This window comes from Nomascus leucogenys, chromosome 22a, assembly GCF_006542625.1.
Source record: "Nomascus leucogenys isolate Asia chromosome 22a, Asia_NLE_v1, whole genome shotgun sequence".
NCBI classification, from domain to species: domain Eukaryota; kingdom Metazoa; phylum Chordata; class Mammalia; order Primates; family Hylobatidae; genus Nomascus; species Nomascus leucogenys.
In genome coordinates, this window is record NC_044402.1 from 49,605,096 (window position 1) to 49,625,221 (window position 20,126).

General features: G+C 39.6%; 1 protein-coding gene across 4 annotated transcripts; it reads left to right on the forward strand.

Annotated features, from left to right (window-relative positions):
- Positions 1-1,018: 1,018 nt before the first annotated feature.
- On the forward strand, positions 1,019-19,332 carry ZKSCAN8 (zinc finger with KRAB and SCAN domains 8). Of its 4 annotated transcripts, none has more exons than XM_030802967.1 (6): positions 1,019-1,650; positions 8,246-8,754; positions 9,416-9,557; positions 11,695-11,786; positions 12,109-12,232; positions 12,909-19,332. In XM_030802967.1, exons 2-6 carry the CDS (start codon positions 8,338-8,340, stop codon positions 13,868-13,870), a joined length of 1,737 nt encoding a protein of 578 aa, XP_030658827.1. In that variant the 5' UTR covers positions 1,019-1,650; positions 8,246-8,337; the 3' UTR covers positions 13,871-19,332. The 4 variants fall into 4 exon arrangements, with proteins under 4 accessions (XP_030658827.1, XP_003272021.1, XP_030658828.1 ...); XM_003271973.3 differs by lacking the exon at positions 1,019-1,650 and adding an exon at positions 1,752-1,912; XM_030802968.1 differs by lacking the exon at positions 1,019-1,650 and adding an exon at positions 1,929-2,146.
- Positions 19,333-20,126: the final 794 nt, after the last annotated feature.

Below are 20,126 nucleotides of genomic sequence, written 5' to 3' on the forward strand. Positions count from 1 at the left end.
GCGATTCTCCTGCCTTAGCCTCTGGAGTAGCTGGGACTACAGGAGCCCACCACCATGCCTGGCTAATTTTTGTATTTTTTGCAGAGATGGGGTTTTGCCATGTTGGCCAGGCTGGTCTTAAACCCCTGAGCTCAGGTGATCCTCCCGCGGCTTCACAAAGTGCTGGGATTACAGGCATGAGCCACCGCGCTCAGCCAAAAAAGTTATTTTTTAAATGTAAGAAAAGAAACTGAAAGTAGAGTTCTAGTCTGTCACCAGTTACTTCCAGTTACCATCCCAGGTGGAAAGCAACAGCTGTGAAATAAAAAGCAAAAATAAGTACTTTGAAGGAGTCCAGAATCACTGTAGCTTCCTAGTGTTTACTATTATTTACTTGTTTTCATGTGATAATTAGATGACAAAACACTTAAAGCAAAACGACTTTGTCAGTGCACAAAATATTGGGGAGTTAGTAATTGGGAAGGGATAGTAACGTTGGTGGCAGCTACCAGCAGGAGCAGATAAAGAGGGAAATTAAGGTGAAAACTGGAGGAGCCCTGAGAACTCAATAAATAGGTGGTTGGGAAAGGTGCTGAAGGAAATAAATACATGAGACCTAAACAACAAAAAATAACACTTACCACAACCTCCACCCCTGAAATCCTATTAGTCTCAAAAGTTAAAAAGCTCTAATGCAACAGGTCTGTAAAGAATGAACATAGGGCCAGGGTGGTGGCTCATGCCTGTAATCCCGGGACTTTGGGAGACTGAGGCAGGAGGATCACTTGAGCCCAGGAGTTCAAGACCAGCCTGGGCAACATAGTGAGACCCCCCCCTACCCCGTTTCTACAAATTTTCTTTTTTAAGCTGAGGGTGGTGCACACCTGTAGTCCCAGCTACTTGGGGGGCTGAGGTGGGAAGATTGCTTGAGCCCAGAAGGTTGAGGCTGCCGTGAGCTATGATCACACCACTACACTCTGCAATAGAGACCCTGTCTCAAAAAAAAGGCAAAAAAAAAAAAAAATGACTACCAAAAAAAGAATGAACATAGATTTGATCCCCAAATCTTGTGGTATTAAAACTAGGGTCTACTCCCCAAGCTTACATCATAAGTTTAGCATTAAAACCGCTAAGCAGCAAAGCATATGCTGTAAGCGATAGAAATTCATTAAGATAGGAAAGAGTGGGAAATATGTAAAGATCCAAAAAGAATATATATTTAATTACGATTTTTTTGAATACTTAATAAAATATGCTATTCCTAAGTGCCATGCCATAGGGATTTCACAAAACTATGAACTGCGATTAGCAGGAATTCCTCATGAAGTTTGTACTCTATGTGAGAGGTCTGGATGTATTTATGAATCGAGAACGGTAAAGTACAGGGTATGTAACGGAGCCAAACACGAGTCCAGTTGGAATCCTAAGGATCCATGAAGTGCCCTCCTCCAACACTTTCCCAGCCTCCTGTTCACAGCTCCAGGCTCCCCACGTCGGATATCTGCCCCCAGGGGACCATTACTATTGACAGCGAGCGCGCGGAGCTGCACGGGCACACAAGGCGGAGGGGCCACCAAGGTCGGCTATTCCCCAGCACGTTCACTGCCCCAGCGACCGCGCAAGCCTGAGGCACGCAGACGCGGGAGGAACCCGAGGCACAGCACACAGCAGGTGAGGGGCGTGGTACTCCGGTACCCTCAGTCGGCCGACCATAGAGCTTTAAGACCTCCAGGACTCCTAGAGAGCTTCCGGAAGTGCCTTTGGGGCAAGATGCTTGCTGGCCGGTGTTGTGCCTCCGCAGATTTGGAAGTTAGTGGCCGGAGGGGCCTGGTCCGAGTACGGCTTTCATCGCCTTTACTCCCCGACCTTCCTCCGGGTCTGTTTATCCATTGCAGCCTCCCTTCCCCACGACGGGGCGCCGCTGCAACTCACAGTGAGTACGGTCGGGCTCGGCCGGAGGAAAGTGGGTGCTTTGTGGCTGGTCCAGGCCGCAGCTGAGGACTGGCCTGAGGGGTCCGGAGAGGGGCCTGTGCGGTGTTCCGCGCCGCGGACTGATTCTGATGCCTTAGTTGCTGGTGCAAGCAGAGTACGTCCCCACGAATTGCCCTCGAACTTTTTGCGAGGGAACCTTTTATGAAGCTATTTCTTCATAGATAATCGTTTTGTGGTATGTTTTTGTAGTCGATCGTGTTTATCTTAAAATGGGGAACTGCCCCCCCCCATATTATTTTTTATCCAACTATTTCCAGGGTCTGAATTGTTTTCACTTAGCGCTATTTTGCGTTTAGGTCACAACAAAATTCTCAGTTTTTAAAAAAGACATATTTTGCTTTTGGAAGCCCCATTTATCCACGGAAACCAATTTTTGCTGTTACTCTTCTTTCTTTAATGTATTCAGAAACTAGTGGTGTGTTGACTAGATAATTGTACGAAAGTTTTTTTTTTTTTTAATTTCAGGGTAATTCAGAATTCAACATTATCAGAATGCCTATTTCATTTGTTAAAGCAAACTGAAGTTAGCCAACGAGGAACTCTGGGAGGGCCCCATTTCCAAAACTCTGGTTAGTCGTGAGTAATTTTTGTCAGGCTACTTTGACTGCCACCACCACCTTTAAAAACATATTTCTGTTGTTTGTTAGTTCCGTTGAGTATATTTACGTAGCAATCATTGTTTTAGCAAATACATACATGGTTTGAATTTCTGTTGTGTTTAAATGTAAAATGTGATAGATGTTAATTAAAACTTTCAGCTAATGCAATTTGAGATAACAAAGCATAGTATTGGCTTCACCTACTTTTTCTTGGATTTTAAATCCTGGAAAATGTCTTTTTTGTTTTGTTTTCTGTTCCCAAACATTTCTCAAATTAGACATAGTCTGAAGGAAGAATACATTCCTTCTACAGCTATTGAAAAAATAATGCTGTTAAAATTGAGTTGTGCCTTCAGCATCTCACAGGATTATAGCATTTAAAATTCAGAGGAAGCTTTAAAGATTGCCTTTTAAACTCAAACTTGACTAGGTGTTCTTTAAGGAGACTATGTAAAAATCAGCCTATATCCACACAGTGCTCACCAACTTAATACAGGCATGTACGCACAAAACTGAGAGGAAGGTACATAGTGGAGTAATTTTGCACTCAGTTATTTATAGGTTGTAATTCTCAAAAACTAGCTGATTAGAGAGGGAAGAGACTTAAAAAAAAGGAAAATTAGCCACTAAATAGAATAATCAAGATGGGCAATGGGCAAGACTTGTTGGCTGATTTGGTATAAAAAATGAACAAACCTGATAATTAGCTGGTTTTCATCAGTGTCACTATTGAGACTTTTTAAGACCACATCAACAATATAAAGTTCTTGAATGCAGCGCACTTCACATTAAAATATTTTATAGCCTCCTGTACTGGTAAGTAGTGTGATTGCACCTGTGAATAGACACTGCACTCAAGCCTGAGCAACATAGTGAGACCCTGTCCCTAAATAATAATAATAGTATTTTATAGCCATTATGGATGAGGATTGCTCAGTAATAGATGGCCAGTTGTTCAGTAGTTAAAAATGAACCTTGGCTTTAAGGAAATTTATAAGAAAACATGGTAAGACTACCACTATATAACATCACATTCTAAACAGAATTTATGTCCCATGTATTGACCTTTAAGTTTTTAACATTAAACCATAAGTAGTTATTTTAAGAAAATTTAAGAGTTTGTTTTGATTTGAAAAATTATTTTAAAATTAGCTAAGACCATTTTAAAATAAATTATCTTAAAATTATAGATAATTTATTCAAACAAAAACAATTTGTCAAAACCAAATTGATTACCCTTTCTCAACAAAATCTCAGCGTCTTCCTCAAATTCACTCTTCCCCCAAATCTCACTATTCTAGCAAATTCCTCCACTTTCCTGTAAAGTCATAATCAATGAACTATACCCCCAATGTTAATTGATATATTTAACCATATCTTTTGCTCCTTGGTGCTTCTGATCTGTAGTTTACTCTCCACCCTGTTGTTCTCGGCCTTGTCTAACTTTAAAAATAATTTTCAAATTCCCTTTCTTTTCTCTACACACTCTCTATGTAGGATTTGTTTGTTTGTTTGTTTGTTTGTTTTTAACCTTCCTGGCACTCTTGGATGGCCTTTGAGTCTGTGAACTCTGCCGAAATTGAGTGTACAATTTTGGATCTGTGGACATTTTGCTGGAAGGAAGTTCTGTGTTTTCTTTAGGTTGAAGAGTCTATAAACCAACCCCCCTCCCCCCCGACAACTCCAAAAACTGAAAAGATAAGCACTGCCTTGATGATCCGTAAGGGGAACTGTATGTATAGTAATCTGATTTTTTTTCCTATGTACCTATCTCTTCTTTGTGGACTATAGGTCTTTGGTTTTATCTTGATGTTAGCATCTCATGACAACTGGTTTTGGGTATGCTACCTTTACTTACACTCTTCTTCATTCTCTACAGTGTTGTCTGAAATACAAAGATTAATGGTCACCTCTGTCAACAAACATTTGCAATAAGGCCATGGCCACATTCTCACAATGTGATAAGTCCTATATTTGGACCATGTAAAAAATGCTTTGGTAGGAATGACAAATGGCAGGGGGATGACAGAGAAGAACTCATGAAAAAGGTAATAGATAAATTAGAGTTAAGAGTTGAATGATTTTAGGCCGGGCGCCGTGGCTTACACCTGTAATCCCAGCACTTTGGGAGGCCGAGGCGGGCAGATCACGAGGTCAGGAGATCAAGACCATCCTGGCTAACACGGTGAAACCCCATCTCTACTAAAAATACAAAAAATTAGCCGGGTGTGGTGGTGGGCGCCTGTAGTCCCAGCTACTCGGGAGGCTGAGGCAGGAGAATGGCGTGAACCCGGGAGGCGGAGGTTGCAGTGAGCCGAGATTGCACCACTGCACTCCAGCCTAGGCAACAGAGCGAGACTCTGTCTCAAACAAAAAAAAAAGAGTTGAATGGTTTTAGCTGGACCAAGATTTATCAACCTTGGCATTGACACTTTGGGCCAAATAATTCTTTGTGATGGGGGCTGTGTTGAGCATTGTAGGATCCCTGGCCTCTATGTACGAGATAATAGTATCGCCCCTTCCCCCCAAGTTGTGACAACAAAAATATTTACAGACATTATGAAAGGTCCCTGGGATGGGGGTAAGGACAATAATGCCATCAATTTTGAACCACTGAGCTAGAGTAAAGAACTCTGTAGTAGGATGGAAGTATGAGAAAGCCACAGCCCAGAAAGGCTTTATGTAAGTGAGTTTAAAGTAGATACAGCCAGCCAGGTTTACATTCATAAAGGGCCTTGCATACCATGCTAAAAAATTTGGTCCCTATTGAAATATTTTCAGGAGGTGAGTCATATTAGTCATATTACATGTTTTTAAAAAATCTCTCTGGCAATATAGGGCTACTGTAAAAAAAAAAAAGTATCATAAACCTGGTAGTTTAATAGAATAGACACTTACTGTCTCATAGTTAGGAAGGCTAGATGTCCAAAATCAGGGTGTCGCCAGAGCCATGCTCTTCTAGCTCCTTGTTGTCACTGAAAAACTTTGGCATTCCTTGGCTTGCAGCTGCATAGCTCCATCTCTGCTTCTGTAGTCACTTAGCTCTCATTCATCTGTGTGTCTGTGTCTTCACATGACCTTCTCCTTTCTCAGAGTCTGTCTCTCTGTGTCTTTTCTCCTTTTAAAAGTGTGCCAGTCATAGTGGTTTAATGGCCTACCCATTCCAGTATAACTTCATCTTAACTTGATTACATCTGCAAAGCCCCTATTTCCAAATAAGGTCACATCCACAGGTACTAGAGGTTAGAACGTCCGCATGTCTTTTTGGGGGATACATTTCAACCCACAGTAGGCAATATTGTGGAACATGAATGGGAAAAAAGCATAACCAAAGTTACCATTGCAATTCTAGGCAAGGGGTGATGTCTATACCAAGGATGGAAACCATAGACATATATTTCACAAAGAAATAGGATCATGAAATTGAACTTTTTTTGGATATCAGGTCTTGTTTCTAAATCTCACTCTTACAAGAAATATAAACATGTTCTGTGTTTGCTATTGCAAATATGGCTAATGTTCTTCGATTCTATCAATAAGATAAAGATATGGACCTTTGCCCATGGGGAAAATACAATTAAGTTATAAAGTCAGAATTCCTTTGGAACTAATAAATATACAGTTATGGGAAAAGTAACATTAAAGCAATATACATTTAAATAACAGAGGTATAGAATGAGAGGAAAATAATTTCCAGTTGGAGTCACCAGGAAAGGATTTTTAAAGGCAGCAGTATTTTATCTTGTCCTTTAAGAAGTAGTGTCGGTACTGATGAAAGAAGTCAAAGAAGACTTCAACGGAGAGACACATTGTGTTCATGGAATGGAAAACTCACTATTATTGAGATATCAGTTGTCCCTAAAATGAGCTATGGATTCAATACAAATCCAATTCAATAATTTTTTGTAGAAATTAATACACTGATTCTAAAATGTGTATCAAAAGACAACAGAACTAGAAAAGTGAAAATAATTTTGAAAACGAACAACAAAGTTGCAAGACTCACCTACTTGATTTCAAGATTTTAAAAGTCACACAATCAAGACTATTCTGTATTGGTGAAAGAATAGATGTATAGGTCAATAAACAGAATAGAGATTCCAGAAATAGACCCTTATATATACGTACATATAGTGAACTGATATTTGACAAATATACAAAGACAGTTAAGTAGATAAAGGAGAATCCTTAAAATGAACCTCCATCCATACCTCAAATTCTATACAAAAATTAACTCAAAATGGATCATAGGCCTAAATGTAAAACCTAAAACTATAAAACTTTTAGTAAAAAACAGGAGAAAATATTTGTGACCTTGGATTAAGCAAATATTTCTTAGATATGACATCAAAAGCACAGTCAATTAAAAAAATGAACTTTTTTTCTTCAAAAGTCCCTATGAAAAGAATGAAAAAGAGGGAATACTTGCAAATTACATATCTCATAAAGGACTTGTGTCCGGCATATATAAGAAACTCAAAACTTAATTTTAAAATAACTAAATTAAAAAATGGGCAAAAGTTTTGAACAAATACTTCACTAAAGAAGATATATCGATGTTAAACAAGCACATAAAAAGATGCTCAGCATTATTAGTCAGTAGAGAAATGCATACTAAAGCCATATGAGATATTAAAACCATAATGAGTTGCCACTACACATACACCTATTAGAATATCTAAAATTAAAAACAAAAACAATATCAAGTGCTAGTCAGATTGGTGAGCAACTGCAATTCTCATATACAGGTAGTGGAATGCAGAGTGCTTTGGAAAAGTTTTGCAGTTTCTTATAAAGTTATACATATATGTATTTTATGACACAGCAATTTTACCTCTGAATATTTGCCCAAATAAAATGAAAACTATATTCACACCAAAACTCATGCAGATGTTCATAGTGGCTTTATTCATAGTGATAAAAAACGAAAACAACTCAGATATTGTTCAACTGGGAAATGGATAAACATTTAAACATTCCCACTCCGGAATCTCACATAAATAAAATCATATAGTATGTAGCCTTCTGAGTGTGGGAGTAGACTTTTGGGTTGTAGGTGTCGATAGGGCATCCAGGTTCCTTGGAGTGCTCCATAGAGAGTTTCTGAGTTGGAGGTCATGTCCATAGTAGGGGAAGTTAGCCTTGAGATAGGAGGAAAGATGAGGGGCACAGGTAGGATAAGGAATGTTAGGTAGAGAAGAGCAAAGTGTTAGGAAAGTTTTTGACATTACCTTGAATTAGATTATATAGAAATTAGTCTCATCTGTTAAAAGTAAGGGAAAGGTTGAGAGCTGAAGTGTGTAGAACCAGGTTAGTACAGCTGGTGTATTGAAGACTGAAAGGGGTTAAATGAGCAGCCCTGAAGGCCAGCTGAGATTAAACACAAAATTTCAACTAGACTCAGTCTACATGGTTTCCTGACTTTGCTTAGCCATGTTCCACATCCCCAAACATGGTGATGAAAGCAGAAGGAAGGGTTTTTCTATGGATGGGTTTAGCATGACTGGCATGGCAGAAAGTTAAGGAAGTAAGAAGTTATTTCTGGAACAGTGGGGAGGATCATTTAATTGGCCAAGCCATGAAGTCCATGTCATGCTAAGGAACTTGTTAAGATACCATAGTAAGTTACAGTGACTTTTGACTTGCCTTAACACTATCATATTTTCTTCATAAAGAAGTACCCTTAGAAAGAGGCCATCAGAAGAGTCTTCTCTTAAGAAGATAAAGAAGGTAGTGGAAACGAACTTCCTGAGCTTTTCAGGCTCTAATGGCTGAAGAATCAAGAAAGCCTTCAGCCCCATCCCCACCAGACCAGACTCCTGAAGAGGATCTTGTAATCGTCAAGGTAGAGGAGGATCATGGTTGGGACCAGGAATCTAGTCTGCATGAAAATAACCCTCCTGGCCAAGAACTGTTCCGCCTGCGCTTCAGGCAGTTATGCTACCAGGAGACACTAGGACCCCGAGAAGCTCTGATCCAACTACGGGCACTTTGCCATCAGTGGCTGAGGCCAGATTTGAACACCAAGGAGCAGATCCTGGAGCTGCTGGTGCTGGAGCAGTTCTTGACCATCCTACCTGAGGAGCTCCAGACTCTGGTTAAGGAACATCAGCTAGAGAACGGAGAGGAGGTGGTGACCCTATTAGAGGATTTGGAAAGGCAGATTGATATACTAGGACGACCAGTAAGTAGAAGGAGGTGTGCGTGCTGTGACTGTGGGAGTCCTGGAAGCTTGGTAGAGGGACATAGGCATCACAGTGGGAGAGCAGATGCTTAGCATCAGTTTCTGTTGGATAAGGATGAAAATAGTTTTAGTGTAGTATGATTTGTAGAGTTCTTTTTACTTTTGTAAAGGATATAAATCCATTTTTTTCTTTTGTCATCATAACATCCCTACAGCTGTATTGTTCTTGTTTGCCGGATGGGAACTTGATGCATAGAAAGCTTAAGTTAATTTTTCAGGGGCATCCAAATAATTAAAGGTAAATTTGAGACCAGAAATCAGGCTTTCTAGTTCCTTATTAAAAGATTTTTCTACTGCATAGCACTGCTTTAAGTTCGTCATTTTCCTCCTTCCTCTGCCTTAGGAGCACAAAATATTGGTGTTCTGTGTGATAGGGAAGGCATCAGCAGAAATCTTTTCCTTTAGTACTAAGCGAAAATGATGCCTTCCTTTCTGTGCTCATCTACTTATTTGTGTTCCTTACTGTCCCTAAGAAGTGAGGGAGATTCTGCTGCTTCCTTCCCCAAGCATATATCCCTGTAGATGTGTTCGTGGTCCTCTTTCATTGTTCATTACATTTCGCAAAGGGATTCCTTATCATCCAACTGTCTGTTGTTTCCAGGTCTCAGCTCGCATACATGGACGTAGGGTACTCTGGGAGGAGGTAGTACATTCAGCATCTGCACCAGAGCCTCCAAATACTCAGCTCCAATCTGAGGCAACCCTACATAAATCTCCAGTGCCCCAAGAGTCACAAGAGATAGGTGAGTAGCCAGATTTCATTGATGATAAGGGGGGGAGGTAGAAATAAAAGTCCATTTGGGATACCTATTTAGTTCCTAAAGAACCAGGAACTAAAATCCTGTTTACAGACCAGTCCCAATGTCTGTGTTTAAATGTTTAGGCTTCAAATATAGATTATTCTTTCTAGTGGTAAACTCATGAACAAATTAAATAATTTGCCTATTTTTTATGTATTTACATATTTCTGTTACCCCAGTACATTTACAACCGTTTTTGAGGTTATACTGGTATTGTCATGCCACTTTATTTGGAAGTATTTCAGTATGTATTTCCTCAGACAAGAGCATTTCTTAGGTAACTTAAATAAATTCCTAAATTTATCACAATTAAGACATGTAGTATTGCTACAATACTAACCTAGGCCACAGTTCATATTTTGACAGTTGCCCCAATTATATTCTTTCTGGTTCAGAGTCTAGTCTGGCTTCACACTTTGTGGTCGGTTGTCATGGCTGTTTAGTCTCCTTCAATTTGGAATAGTTCCTCAACCTTTCTTTTTTTCTTTAAAGAGTACAGGTGTGTTATTTTGTAGAATGGCTGCAGTTTGGATTTGCATGATGTTTGATCATGTTTACACTGAGATCATATATATTTGGCAGGAACACCTCACCCTGCCAAGGATACACAACCTAAATCTTAACAAGAGATGTTGTACTCCTTCTTAGGGGTACAACAGGAATTTGTCCTATTATTGGTGGTGGTATCTTTGATGACTTGGTTAAGGTTATTCTTGCAGGGTTAATCATTGTATAGTTACTATTTTTCCCTTTGTAACTAATAAGTAATTTGTGGAAGATACTCTTGAGTGTATTTAAATATCTTAGTCCTCATTAAACTTTTGTTGCTAAAACACTAGTTTTAGTATTCATTGGTGCTTCTTGACTGACTTAGTGATTACTAGAATGGTTATGAAATAGTGATTTTCTAACTCTGTCATTCCTTCTACATTTCTTTATTGTAAATGAGAGTGCTCCCTTCTCCCAATTTTATTATTTTTTATTTATCAGTATGGACTCAAATTCGTATTTATTCCATAAATATTCTGTTACTGTCTTTATTTTGTTTTTGTTTTGTCTTTGAGACAGAGTCTCACTCTGTCATCCAGGCTGGAGTACAGTGGCACAATCTCAGCTCACTGCAGCCTCTGCCTCCCGGGTTCCAGCGATTCTTAATCCTTAGCTTCCCCAGTAGCTGGGATTACAGGCGCACACCACCATGCCTGGCTAATTTTTGTATTTTTGTAGAGATGAGGTTTCACTATGTTGGCCAGGCTGGTCTTGAACTCCTAGCCTCAAGCGATCTGCCCACTTCAGCCTCCCAAAGTGCTGGGATTACAGGCATGAGCCACTGTGCTCGGCCACTGTCTTTATTTTGCTAAATCATCTCCGATTTGGCCATAGAAGGCCCCTTCAGTCTGGCTCTTGTGTCCTCTTGACATTTTCCCATTGTTTTTTGGGAATTTTTTTACTTTATTGCAGAATGAGATGTTCCAGTCTCATCTTCCCCTGCATTTCATATTTTTTCATTTGTGTGATTTAGAGTAGTTTATAAATGTGAATTTTTAATATTTCTAAAGAAGCATTAAAACACTTAATAATTCTTGTCTAAAGTCTTAAAGCTTGTTGCCTGAGATACAGTAATCTATATTTTAATAATAAGCTGTTTGATATCTATAAAAAGCAAATACTGGAAGCCATAGTAGACATTTCAGAAAGGTAATGAATTAATAGAGACTGGTTGATTCTGATATTTGGTTTGCCAAGAGATCAGGACCTAAGGAAATACTGTATACAGCCCCAAAGATAGAAGTAGTTTTGATGGTAGAGAAGAAATTGAAAAGTGATTCCTGTTAGGAAACCAGTATACTTTCTATTTTTGAGTGTAACTTCAGTCTGACTTCAGGGACATCGGGGTGCATATGTTTTGTGGGGCAACCATAGATATGGCCCCAGAATCCAAGATATCAGCACTTCATGTGCAAAATCTTTGGCGTACATGTATATCTGCTGAAATACAAATAATTTGGAATGGGTGAGTGCCAGCTCCCACAATCACAGAACAGGGCTGGTCTCATTCATAGCTCTTTTCTCCTCTCAGCCATGTCTACTTCCCAGAGTCCTACTCGTTCCCAGAAAGGAAGTTCTGGAGACCAGGAAATGACAGCTACACTTCTCACAGCAGGGTTCCAGGTGAGTTGTGCTCCTTCTCACTGAAACCCCATAGCTGTGCTTGTCAGTGTTTGTGGCATCTGCCCTATATCTTGACTGTCTAGTTTGTAGCAGTACCTACCCAAAAACTTGTCCCCAAAATTCTTTTGCCTAGGGACAGATTGATCCTGAATTTCCCCCAGTAAATATCATGCATTTTCCTCTTCTTCCTAGCTGTTCAGATCCCTTTACATAGTACATTCCCAAGTTGTAATCCTCTTCCAATACTGGTGGATCTCAGGCTCCATAGGTTTGAGCTGTGGAACAGTCCCAGTCCCCAAATGGGGATCTTGTTTTGTTTCAGACTTTGGAGAAGATTGAAGACATGGCTGTGTCCCTTATTCGAGAGGAGTGGCTTCTTGATCCATCACAGAAGGATCTGAATAGAGATAACAGGCCAGAAAATTTCAGAAACGTGTTCTCCCTGGGTAAGGAAAGCTGTGGTTATTATTGTCATTTTAGATTTTTTGTTTGTTTGTTGTTTATGTGTATAGTAGCTACAGCCTTTCTGAAAGACATAGTTAAGTTTAGACTCAGGATCCAACAGAGGGATATAATGTTGAGATTTCTTGAAATCTTACATGAAACTTCTGTTCTCCTGTCCAGAACTTCCTTACATTTTGTACCAGGGTACTGGCGTGTTTGCCAGTTGGAAATTGACATCTCACAGGTGCTCTCTGAGTTCATACATTTCTTCTCCAAGTTGTCATGGGATTCCTACATATATTTTTCTCACAGAAATTAATTGTATCTCCTCCCTTTTGATGACTGTTTGGGCATTTTCCCATTTCTGTCCTGCTCATTAGTTCTTTTAGTAGTTCCATGTTCCTCTCCCCAACTTTCACCTCACCTCAGTTCATCCTTTCCTGACTTTAGTTCCCCTTCCAATTAACTCTCTTTTTTTAATGGTACCTCTTTCCCAGTTGACTAGCTCATATTAAGCAAGGTCACTATTAAGAAGCTATTTTGGAGACAGAAGTTTTGTGTTTACTTATAGCTGTTCATGTGTACTTTCCTTTTCCCCTATCTTCAGTTCCTTTCTCCTAGCATAAAGAATAGGATGTGACATTGGCTTGATGTTTATTTATTACATTTTTATTTCAGGTGGTGAGACCAGGAATGAGAACAGGGAATTAGCTTCAAAACAGGTAATATCTACTGGAATCCAACCACGTGGAGAGACAGCTGCCAAATGCAACGGGGATGTTATTGGGGGTCTTGAGCATGGAGAAGCCCAAGACCTTCTAGGCAGATTAGAGAGGCAGCGGGGAAATCCCACACAAGAGAGACGACATAAATGTGATGAATGTGGGAAAAGCTTTGCTCAGAGCTCAGGCCTTGTTCGCCACTGGAGAATCCACACTGGGGAGAAACCCTATCAGTGTAATGTGTGTGGTAAAGCCTTCAGTTACAGGTCGGCCCTTCTTTCACATCAGGATATCCACAACAAAGTAAAACGCTATCACTGTAAGGAGTGTGGCAAAGCCTTCAGTCAGAACACAGGCCTGATTCTGCACCAGAGAATCCACACTGGGGAGAAGCCATATCAGTGCAATCAGTGTGGGAAGGCTTTCAGTCAGAGTGCGGGCCTTATTCTGCACCAGAGAATCCACAGTGGGGAGAGACCCTATGAATGTAATGAGTGTGGGAAAGCTTTCAGTCATAGCTCACACCTCATTGGACATCAGAGAATCCACACTGGGGAGAAGCCCTATGAGTGTGATGAGTGTGGGAAAACCTTCAGGCGGAGCTCACATCTTATTGGTCATCAGAGGAGCCACACTGGGGAGAAACCCTACAAATGCAATGAGTGTGGGAGGGCCTTCAGTCAGAAGTCAGGCCTTATTGAACATCAGAGAATCCACACTGGAGAAAGACCCTATAAATGTAAAGAATGTGGGAAAGCTTTCAATGGGAACACTGGTCTCATTCAACACCTGAGAATTCACACAGGGGAGAAGCCCTACCAATGTAATGAGTGTGGGAAAGCCTTTATTCAGAGGTCGAGTCTTATTCGACATCAGAGAATCCACAGTGGTGAAAAATCTGAATCCATAGGCATTTAGGAACAACTTCAGTTACAGTTTGAGCATCATTCAGCATTAGAGAAACCACACACTGGTGAGAGGTCTTTCAGTATACTAAAAGGCAGAAGGTCATCACAATTTTAGTGTCAGAATCTATAGTGGTGGCAAAGTTAGGATAGCTCTTTAGTAATTTGGGCCCAGTGCCTTGGTGAAGGTTGATTAGCTTGACTGTCTTTCAAAGTATCTGATGGAGCTCCTGATGACCTAATGTATCCTTTAGAAATTTAAAATAGCATTAGAGCAAGTTGCTTGTCATGGCCTGAGGAGCTTAACTTTGTCTTTTGGGTGAATAGCTATAGGTTTGAGAGAGGCTGGCTACTCCTAGTTCCTGTGCTTCTTCCCATCTCCTGTGATCCCCACTCTCCCATTTATTCCCTTGAAGGTGCCCTTGTATTCCTAATCTGATCTAAGAAGCTGCTGTAGAGTCAGAAGTAGCTTCTGTGTGAAACTTACATTTGTATGTAGCTTTCTAGGAAAATTTTACAGACACTTAACGTATTTATGCTTAAGTGTGCATTTTTTAATTCTAATATTCCTTCTAGTCAGTGGAAATTTGTATTCCCATACAAACTCAGAATGCTATATTTTTAACAGCACTCCAGCATTTTTCTTCATGTATCACCTTCACTGACTCCATTGAGTCATTGAGCATCTGTACATATCCTTCACCACCCCCAGTCCCAGTACCTGTGTCAGCAAAGAAAGTGGACACATTAGTGACGGTTATGGGAGTAATACAGAGAAAGAGGTGAGTGGAGACTCAGCCCAGCTGCTCTTGAGCTTGGATAGTTATACATTTTGGTGACTTCTGACTCTCCTTCCACCTCCCCACTGTACACTGTGGTCCAAATAGTTTGCACTATCCTAGTTATGGCATCAGGTAGGAGAAGGAGACAAAGATGCTTTAGGAAGATAAAAACCTTACAAAGAATGTATACTCATCCTTTTTGGCCCATTACAGTACTGCTTTCTCAGGTTCTTATCAGCCTGTGCAATCCCTGACTAGATGGTCTGTCACTCCTATCATTACCTTGCACCCACCTCTTTAGATGGCCTCAGCACCTCACTCGTTATTCTCCATCTGTTTCTTGCCATTAGTTTATATGACTTTAATATCCACAGTGGTAATCTAATAGCTTACCTCACAGGTTTTCATTCTTTTGAACTCTGGTGCACTCCATCTGTAATCGATGTCTGTAATCTACCAACAAAGATGTATATTAAACTCAGTATCACCAGGCACTATATTTCATCTTTGAGGCTTTTGTTATACCAAGGAATACTATATAAAGTAATGAGACTGGTTTAAAGTAACATGCCAGACTTACGCATCCAATGTGGGTTGTCACTTGTTATTCCCAAGTACTATTATTCCATACTACTACTATATTCTTCCAAATATTTGGAACACTCTTAGAATTCCCATTTAATAAACCATATGAGAAAACCCTCTATTACTCTTACACTTTAGTTTTACCATTTGAGTAGCCACTTATTCACCAGAGTTGGAACTGAGTAATTTTGGGCCTTCCAAAATTAACCTTTAAACTTAAAATTGATTACATGAAGCCTATTCAGAAAAAAAATTATATAGGTTCTGATGAAAGCTTCATAATTTCACACTGTGACTATCCTGAAAAGAAATAACAATCATTTTATGATTGATGGGTCAAAAAAAGCAATCAAAGTCTTATCTCATAGAGGACCACCTTTTGGATCATAAATTCTTTCCCTATAACATTCCTTCTCTGCCTCTCTATGGCCCACTTTGACCACTAACAACATCAGAATTATCTACTTCAATTTCACTGAGCCATTGGTGAATGAAGACACCCATCACTTGTCATATTGGTTTCCAACAGTCCTTTTCATTATCCTTTATTTTCTTATCCTCCCTTCTCTTGTTTCTTTTTTTTTTGATTTATAAGTTACCATTCCTAGTTCCTTTGTACTTGAAATTTTAAGAAACCAGAAACAAGTAAATCTGGTTGTATCTAGATCTTCGCTCTCTGTTTCAGTTGTGCCTTAACCTCTGTAAGATACTGATTGTTCCTGGGGCCAGTACTACCTTGTATGCAAATACTACATATGATGGGTGCATTGTCAGAGGGAAAATACATGTGTGTACACATGTGTATATATACACACACACACACCTGCCGTACACTTTAGAAGAACGCTTCTCTTCTATTCCAATAAAAAGCCCTTTTAGCAATGCAACATATTAACAAGATTGGGTGCATTCAGGGTGGTATGGCCATAGACCAGAGCAACACATTGAAATGTGTACAGATGTACTAGCTAAAGTCTCTTTATGTGTCAGTATTCAGAGTAATATGTAGCCCGATTACTTAAATCTCAGAATTACTAAGCATGTGGCATAAATTTGGAGCAAATAATATGACTAAAAAAATTAGTGTTATATTGGGTGTGAGAAAAGACTGTGTCTTGAAAGAATTATCAAAGCTGATACAGCACATATATAGAATTAGCCAAATGGTATAAGACAATAGAAAAAGGCTGTGGATTCTTTGAGGACATCACTAGAAATCATTCTTTGTCTCAAGTTCACACTCTTAGCATAGAATATTATTGACTAGGCTGTATGACATTTTGAGCTCTTAACTGTGAATGGCATTCATTAAGCTCCTTTATCCTATAGATTCTATCTTTATGTTCATCTGAAATGAACTGTTCATCAGTACTTTCTCCTCCCATCCTAAGCTTCTCAGTTTAGGAACTGACATGATAAGGTGGTTCTTTCATAACTCTAATGCCATCCAACATAGCCCTGGGAGAGGCGTGTTAGGTTTCAGAGATGTTCTCCATGGAGCAAGGTGCAGTGCTAGAATATGGTGGTTGATTCCCAAACAGAGCAGTTAACTTTACTCTTGGTTCTGAGTCTCCAAATAATAATAGCCTACATTTATTGAGCACTTACTGTGTGCCCAACCCTGTTATGCCTTTCTCAGGCTCATGATAAATGTATTAGTCTGTTCTCATGCTGCTATTAAAGACATACCTGACATTGGGTAATTTATAAAGGAAAGAGGTTTAATGGACTCACAGTTCCACATGGCTGGGGACGCCTCACAATCATGGTGGAAGGCAAGGAGGAACAAATCATGTCTTATACATGGATGGCAGCAGGCAAAGAGAGAACTTGTGCAGGGGAACTCTTTATAAAACCGTCCGATCTTGTGAGACTTATTCACTATCACAAGAACAGCACAGGAAAGTTCTGCCCCCGTAATTCAATTACCTCCCACTTGGTCCCACCCACGACACGTGGGAATTGTGGGAGCTACAATTCAAGATGAGATTTGGATGGGACACAGCCAAACCATATCAATAGATATTATTTATCCCCCATTTTATAGATGAGGAAATGGAGGCTTAGTTGAGTGAGCTGACCAATATCACCCAGCCAGTATGTGATAAAACTGATTCTGACCCACACAGTTTGATTCTAGAGCCTGTGCTCCTGACTACTGTGCTCTGCTGTGTATAATGAACGTGGTAATTCTAGCCAGCTTTTTAAAAATATGTAGTGCTTGTCATGAGAGGTACTGGGGAAAAGAATATGCACTAGAGTGCAAATACATTACAATTACTGGAAAATGGGTGGAAAATGCCCTTTGGGGTTATAATTATATCATTTTTAAGTGTTGATGCTTTGTAGTACTACAAAGCTAAATTGTGCAAATAAAACATATTTAACACAGTAACTGGGAGGATAAAGCAATAATAAATTCAAATATATTTTTCTCTAAACTGCCAAAGGGAAAGTAGAATTGTGGAGGGAAATGAAATATCCATGTACCAGGCCAGGCAGATGGTCAGTTAGGATGACAATAGTAAGTTCATCTACAGCATAAAATGTGAAATGCTTTCAACCTCATTGTCCATTTCCAACTACCATTCTATTTCTCCTCTATTGTTCATGGCTTTTCAAGCGTATCTTCGATTTTTCAACCCCCCTTTTTCATTAATCTGTTCTTAAAACTTCTTACTGGCTTTCATACTTAGCATTCCAGTGAAATGTGCTTAGACTCACCAGTGGACAAATAATAAGGCCTTTTTTTATTATTATTTCTTGTCCTTTTTGATCTAATTTGTATTTTATATTGTTGAATTCTCCCTCCTTTGGCTTGTGGGATCCTTTTTCTCTAATATCTGGCTTTCTTTTTTTAGCTGATCTTTCCACCCACTCCCCCTTCTCCTCTTCTCCACTGAGAATAATCTCCCTGCCTGTCTTTTATTCACTTCATTTTCTATACTCCTATTTATCCATTTTGATTGTTTATACCTACTATTTGTATTCGAATGACTTCATTTTTCCCACCCTGTGGGTCAGTTTGTGACTTTTGGAATTTTCCACAGGTACCTGTACAACTCGATATTTGAAAACAGAATTCATCACCATATATCCCCAGCCCCCATTTTCTTTTTAAACAGGCCTCATTGCCTAATTCCTTTGCCCTGAAAAGTGTCACCACCTTTATATTTTTACCCCAGCCTTGGAGTTATCTTTTTCTGCTCTCCATTCTCCATGTCCAAAAACTTGCTGTCATTCCAGTTTTTAGTCAGTTTTCTCCTTGAGGCTTGATCTCCCATTTCTCTCATCCCATTATAGCTTTTCATGTAGATCTGAGGCCCAGGTTACTGTAATTCTTTTTTTTCCAATTTCCTTGCTCCCAGGATCCCCATCCTGTATAGTTTCCAAGGTGGTCCTCCTCAAACTCCATTTTTACAATATCTGTATTGTAAAATTTTCATTTTCACTAACACCCAGTAGATAATTTTTCCAAGGCGATCCTCCTCAAACACCCATTTTTACAATATCTCTATTGTAAAATTTCATTTTCACTAAGTAACACCCAGTAGATAATTCCTATGGAGCAGTGGTGTTCCAAATTCTCCATTACCTCTATGCCTAATATTCATCACCCTTCATTACTCTCTAGCATATTCACCTTGATTCAACAGATTCAAACTTCCTACAGCCTTCTACTGATGTCTTACAAGCTCTTGCCTCTGTGCCTTTCTCATGCTATTCTTTTTGCTTAGATTGCTCTTTGGTCCCAGCTCATGTTCATCACTCCCTTCAAAGCCTATCTTCCTTTATATCTTCTGAGTGAGCTCTCCCTGATTGACATCACCTCATGCGATGACCTCCCTCATTCTGTGCTGCCTCAGCACTTATCTTTTGAGTTTGTACTGTGGTCCATGTACTTACTAATATGTTGCTTTGTAATTATTTTCTAGCACTCTGTGTTATAGTTTCATATTTGTATTTATTTCCAAAATTAAATTGTAAGCTCCTTGAGGGCAGGAATAATAACTTTTACATTTGTATCTCTGCACCCCCGAGTGCCTAGTATAGTGCTGAGCACATAGTAGGCGTTTAATAAATGCTTGTTGAAGTATTGTGTGGATTATTTGTGGTGGTATCTACAGAAATTTTTAAGCTGTTTTCAAGAATGTCTCTTACCACTTTGGGTGCTCAAAAATGTACAGACCTATTTTGGTATGCTAGCATAGTATATCAGGATCTGCCTCTACCTAAGAGTAAGGCCAAAAAAATTCAACTTTAGGAAATTATGTGTGAAAAGCTGAAGCTCTCCATTTGGCCAGCCTTATTGGTCAAGAAAGAAAATAAGAAGCACTAAAGACTATTGTGTTAAGGTTATAATTCCAAAAATGCTTGAGAATAGGCTTTTGTGTATGAGATTAGTGGTTCTCTTTGGGAGAAATTTGGCAATGTTTGGGGACATTTTTGGTCATACCATTGGTGGGCAGCTGGGATGCTACTGGCATCTAGTAGGTAGAAGCTGGGGATGCTGCTAAGCATCATGTTTGCACAGGACAGCACCTCACCCCCTGCATCGCCCCGCCCCTGCCCATCCCCGCCCCACAACAAAGAATTATCTGGCCCAAAATCCTCAATGCTGAGGTTGTGAGACTCAATATATTTAAGGTAAATAGGAGAAAGAGATACGAAGTACTGGCAATACAATTAGAAAAATTAGCTATGCCAAGCCTTAAGAGAATCCTAAGTGTGTGCATATTTTGTGGTTTTTAAGACTATAAAAGAAAAAGAAGACTTAATGTTTGGCATTCACAGCAACATATGTCAGGGTGTTGATAAACAATAAAGTTGATGATGTTTTAAGGTTGCTTTCAGCATCAGATCTGCCATCATCCCTATGCCAAATGTTGCAGCATACAAGTG

Bases quoted from the DNA above. Each gene is read 5' to 3' on its own strand.
- ZKSCAN8 (XM_030802967.1), top strand. From the start codon at position 8,338: ATGGCTGAAGAATCAAGAAAGCCTTCAGCCCCATCCCCACCAGACCAG. The intron at 11,787-12,108 runs GTGAGTTGTGCT...GTTTTGTTTCAG, and splicing joins TTCTCACAGCAGGGTTCCAG to ACTTTGGAGAAGATTGAAGA. The intron at 12,233-12,908 runs GTAAGGAAAGCT...TTTTTATTTCAG, and splicing joins CAGAAACGTGTTCTCCCTGG to GTGGTGAGACCAGGAATGAG.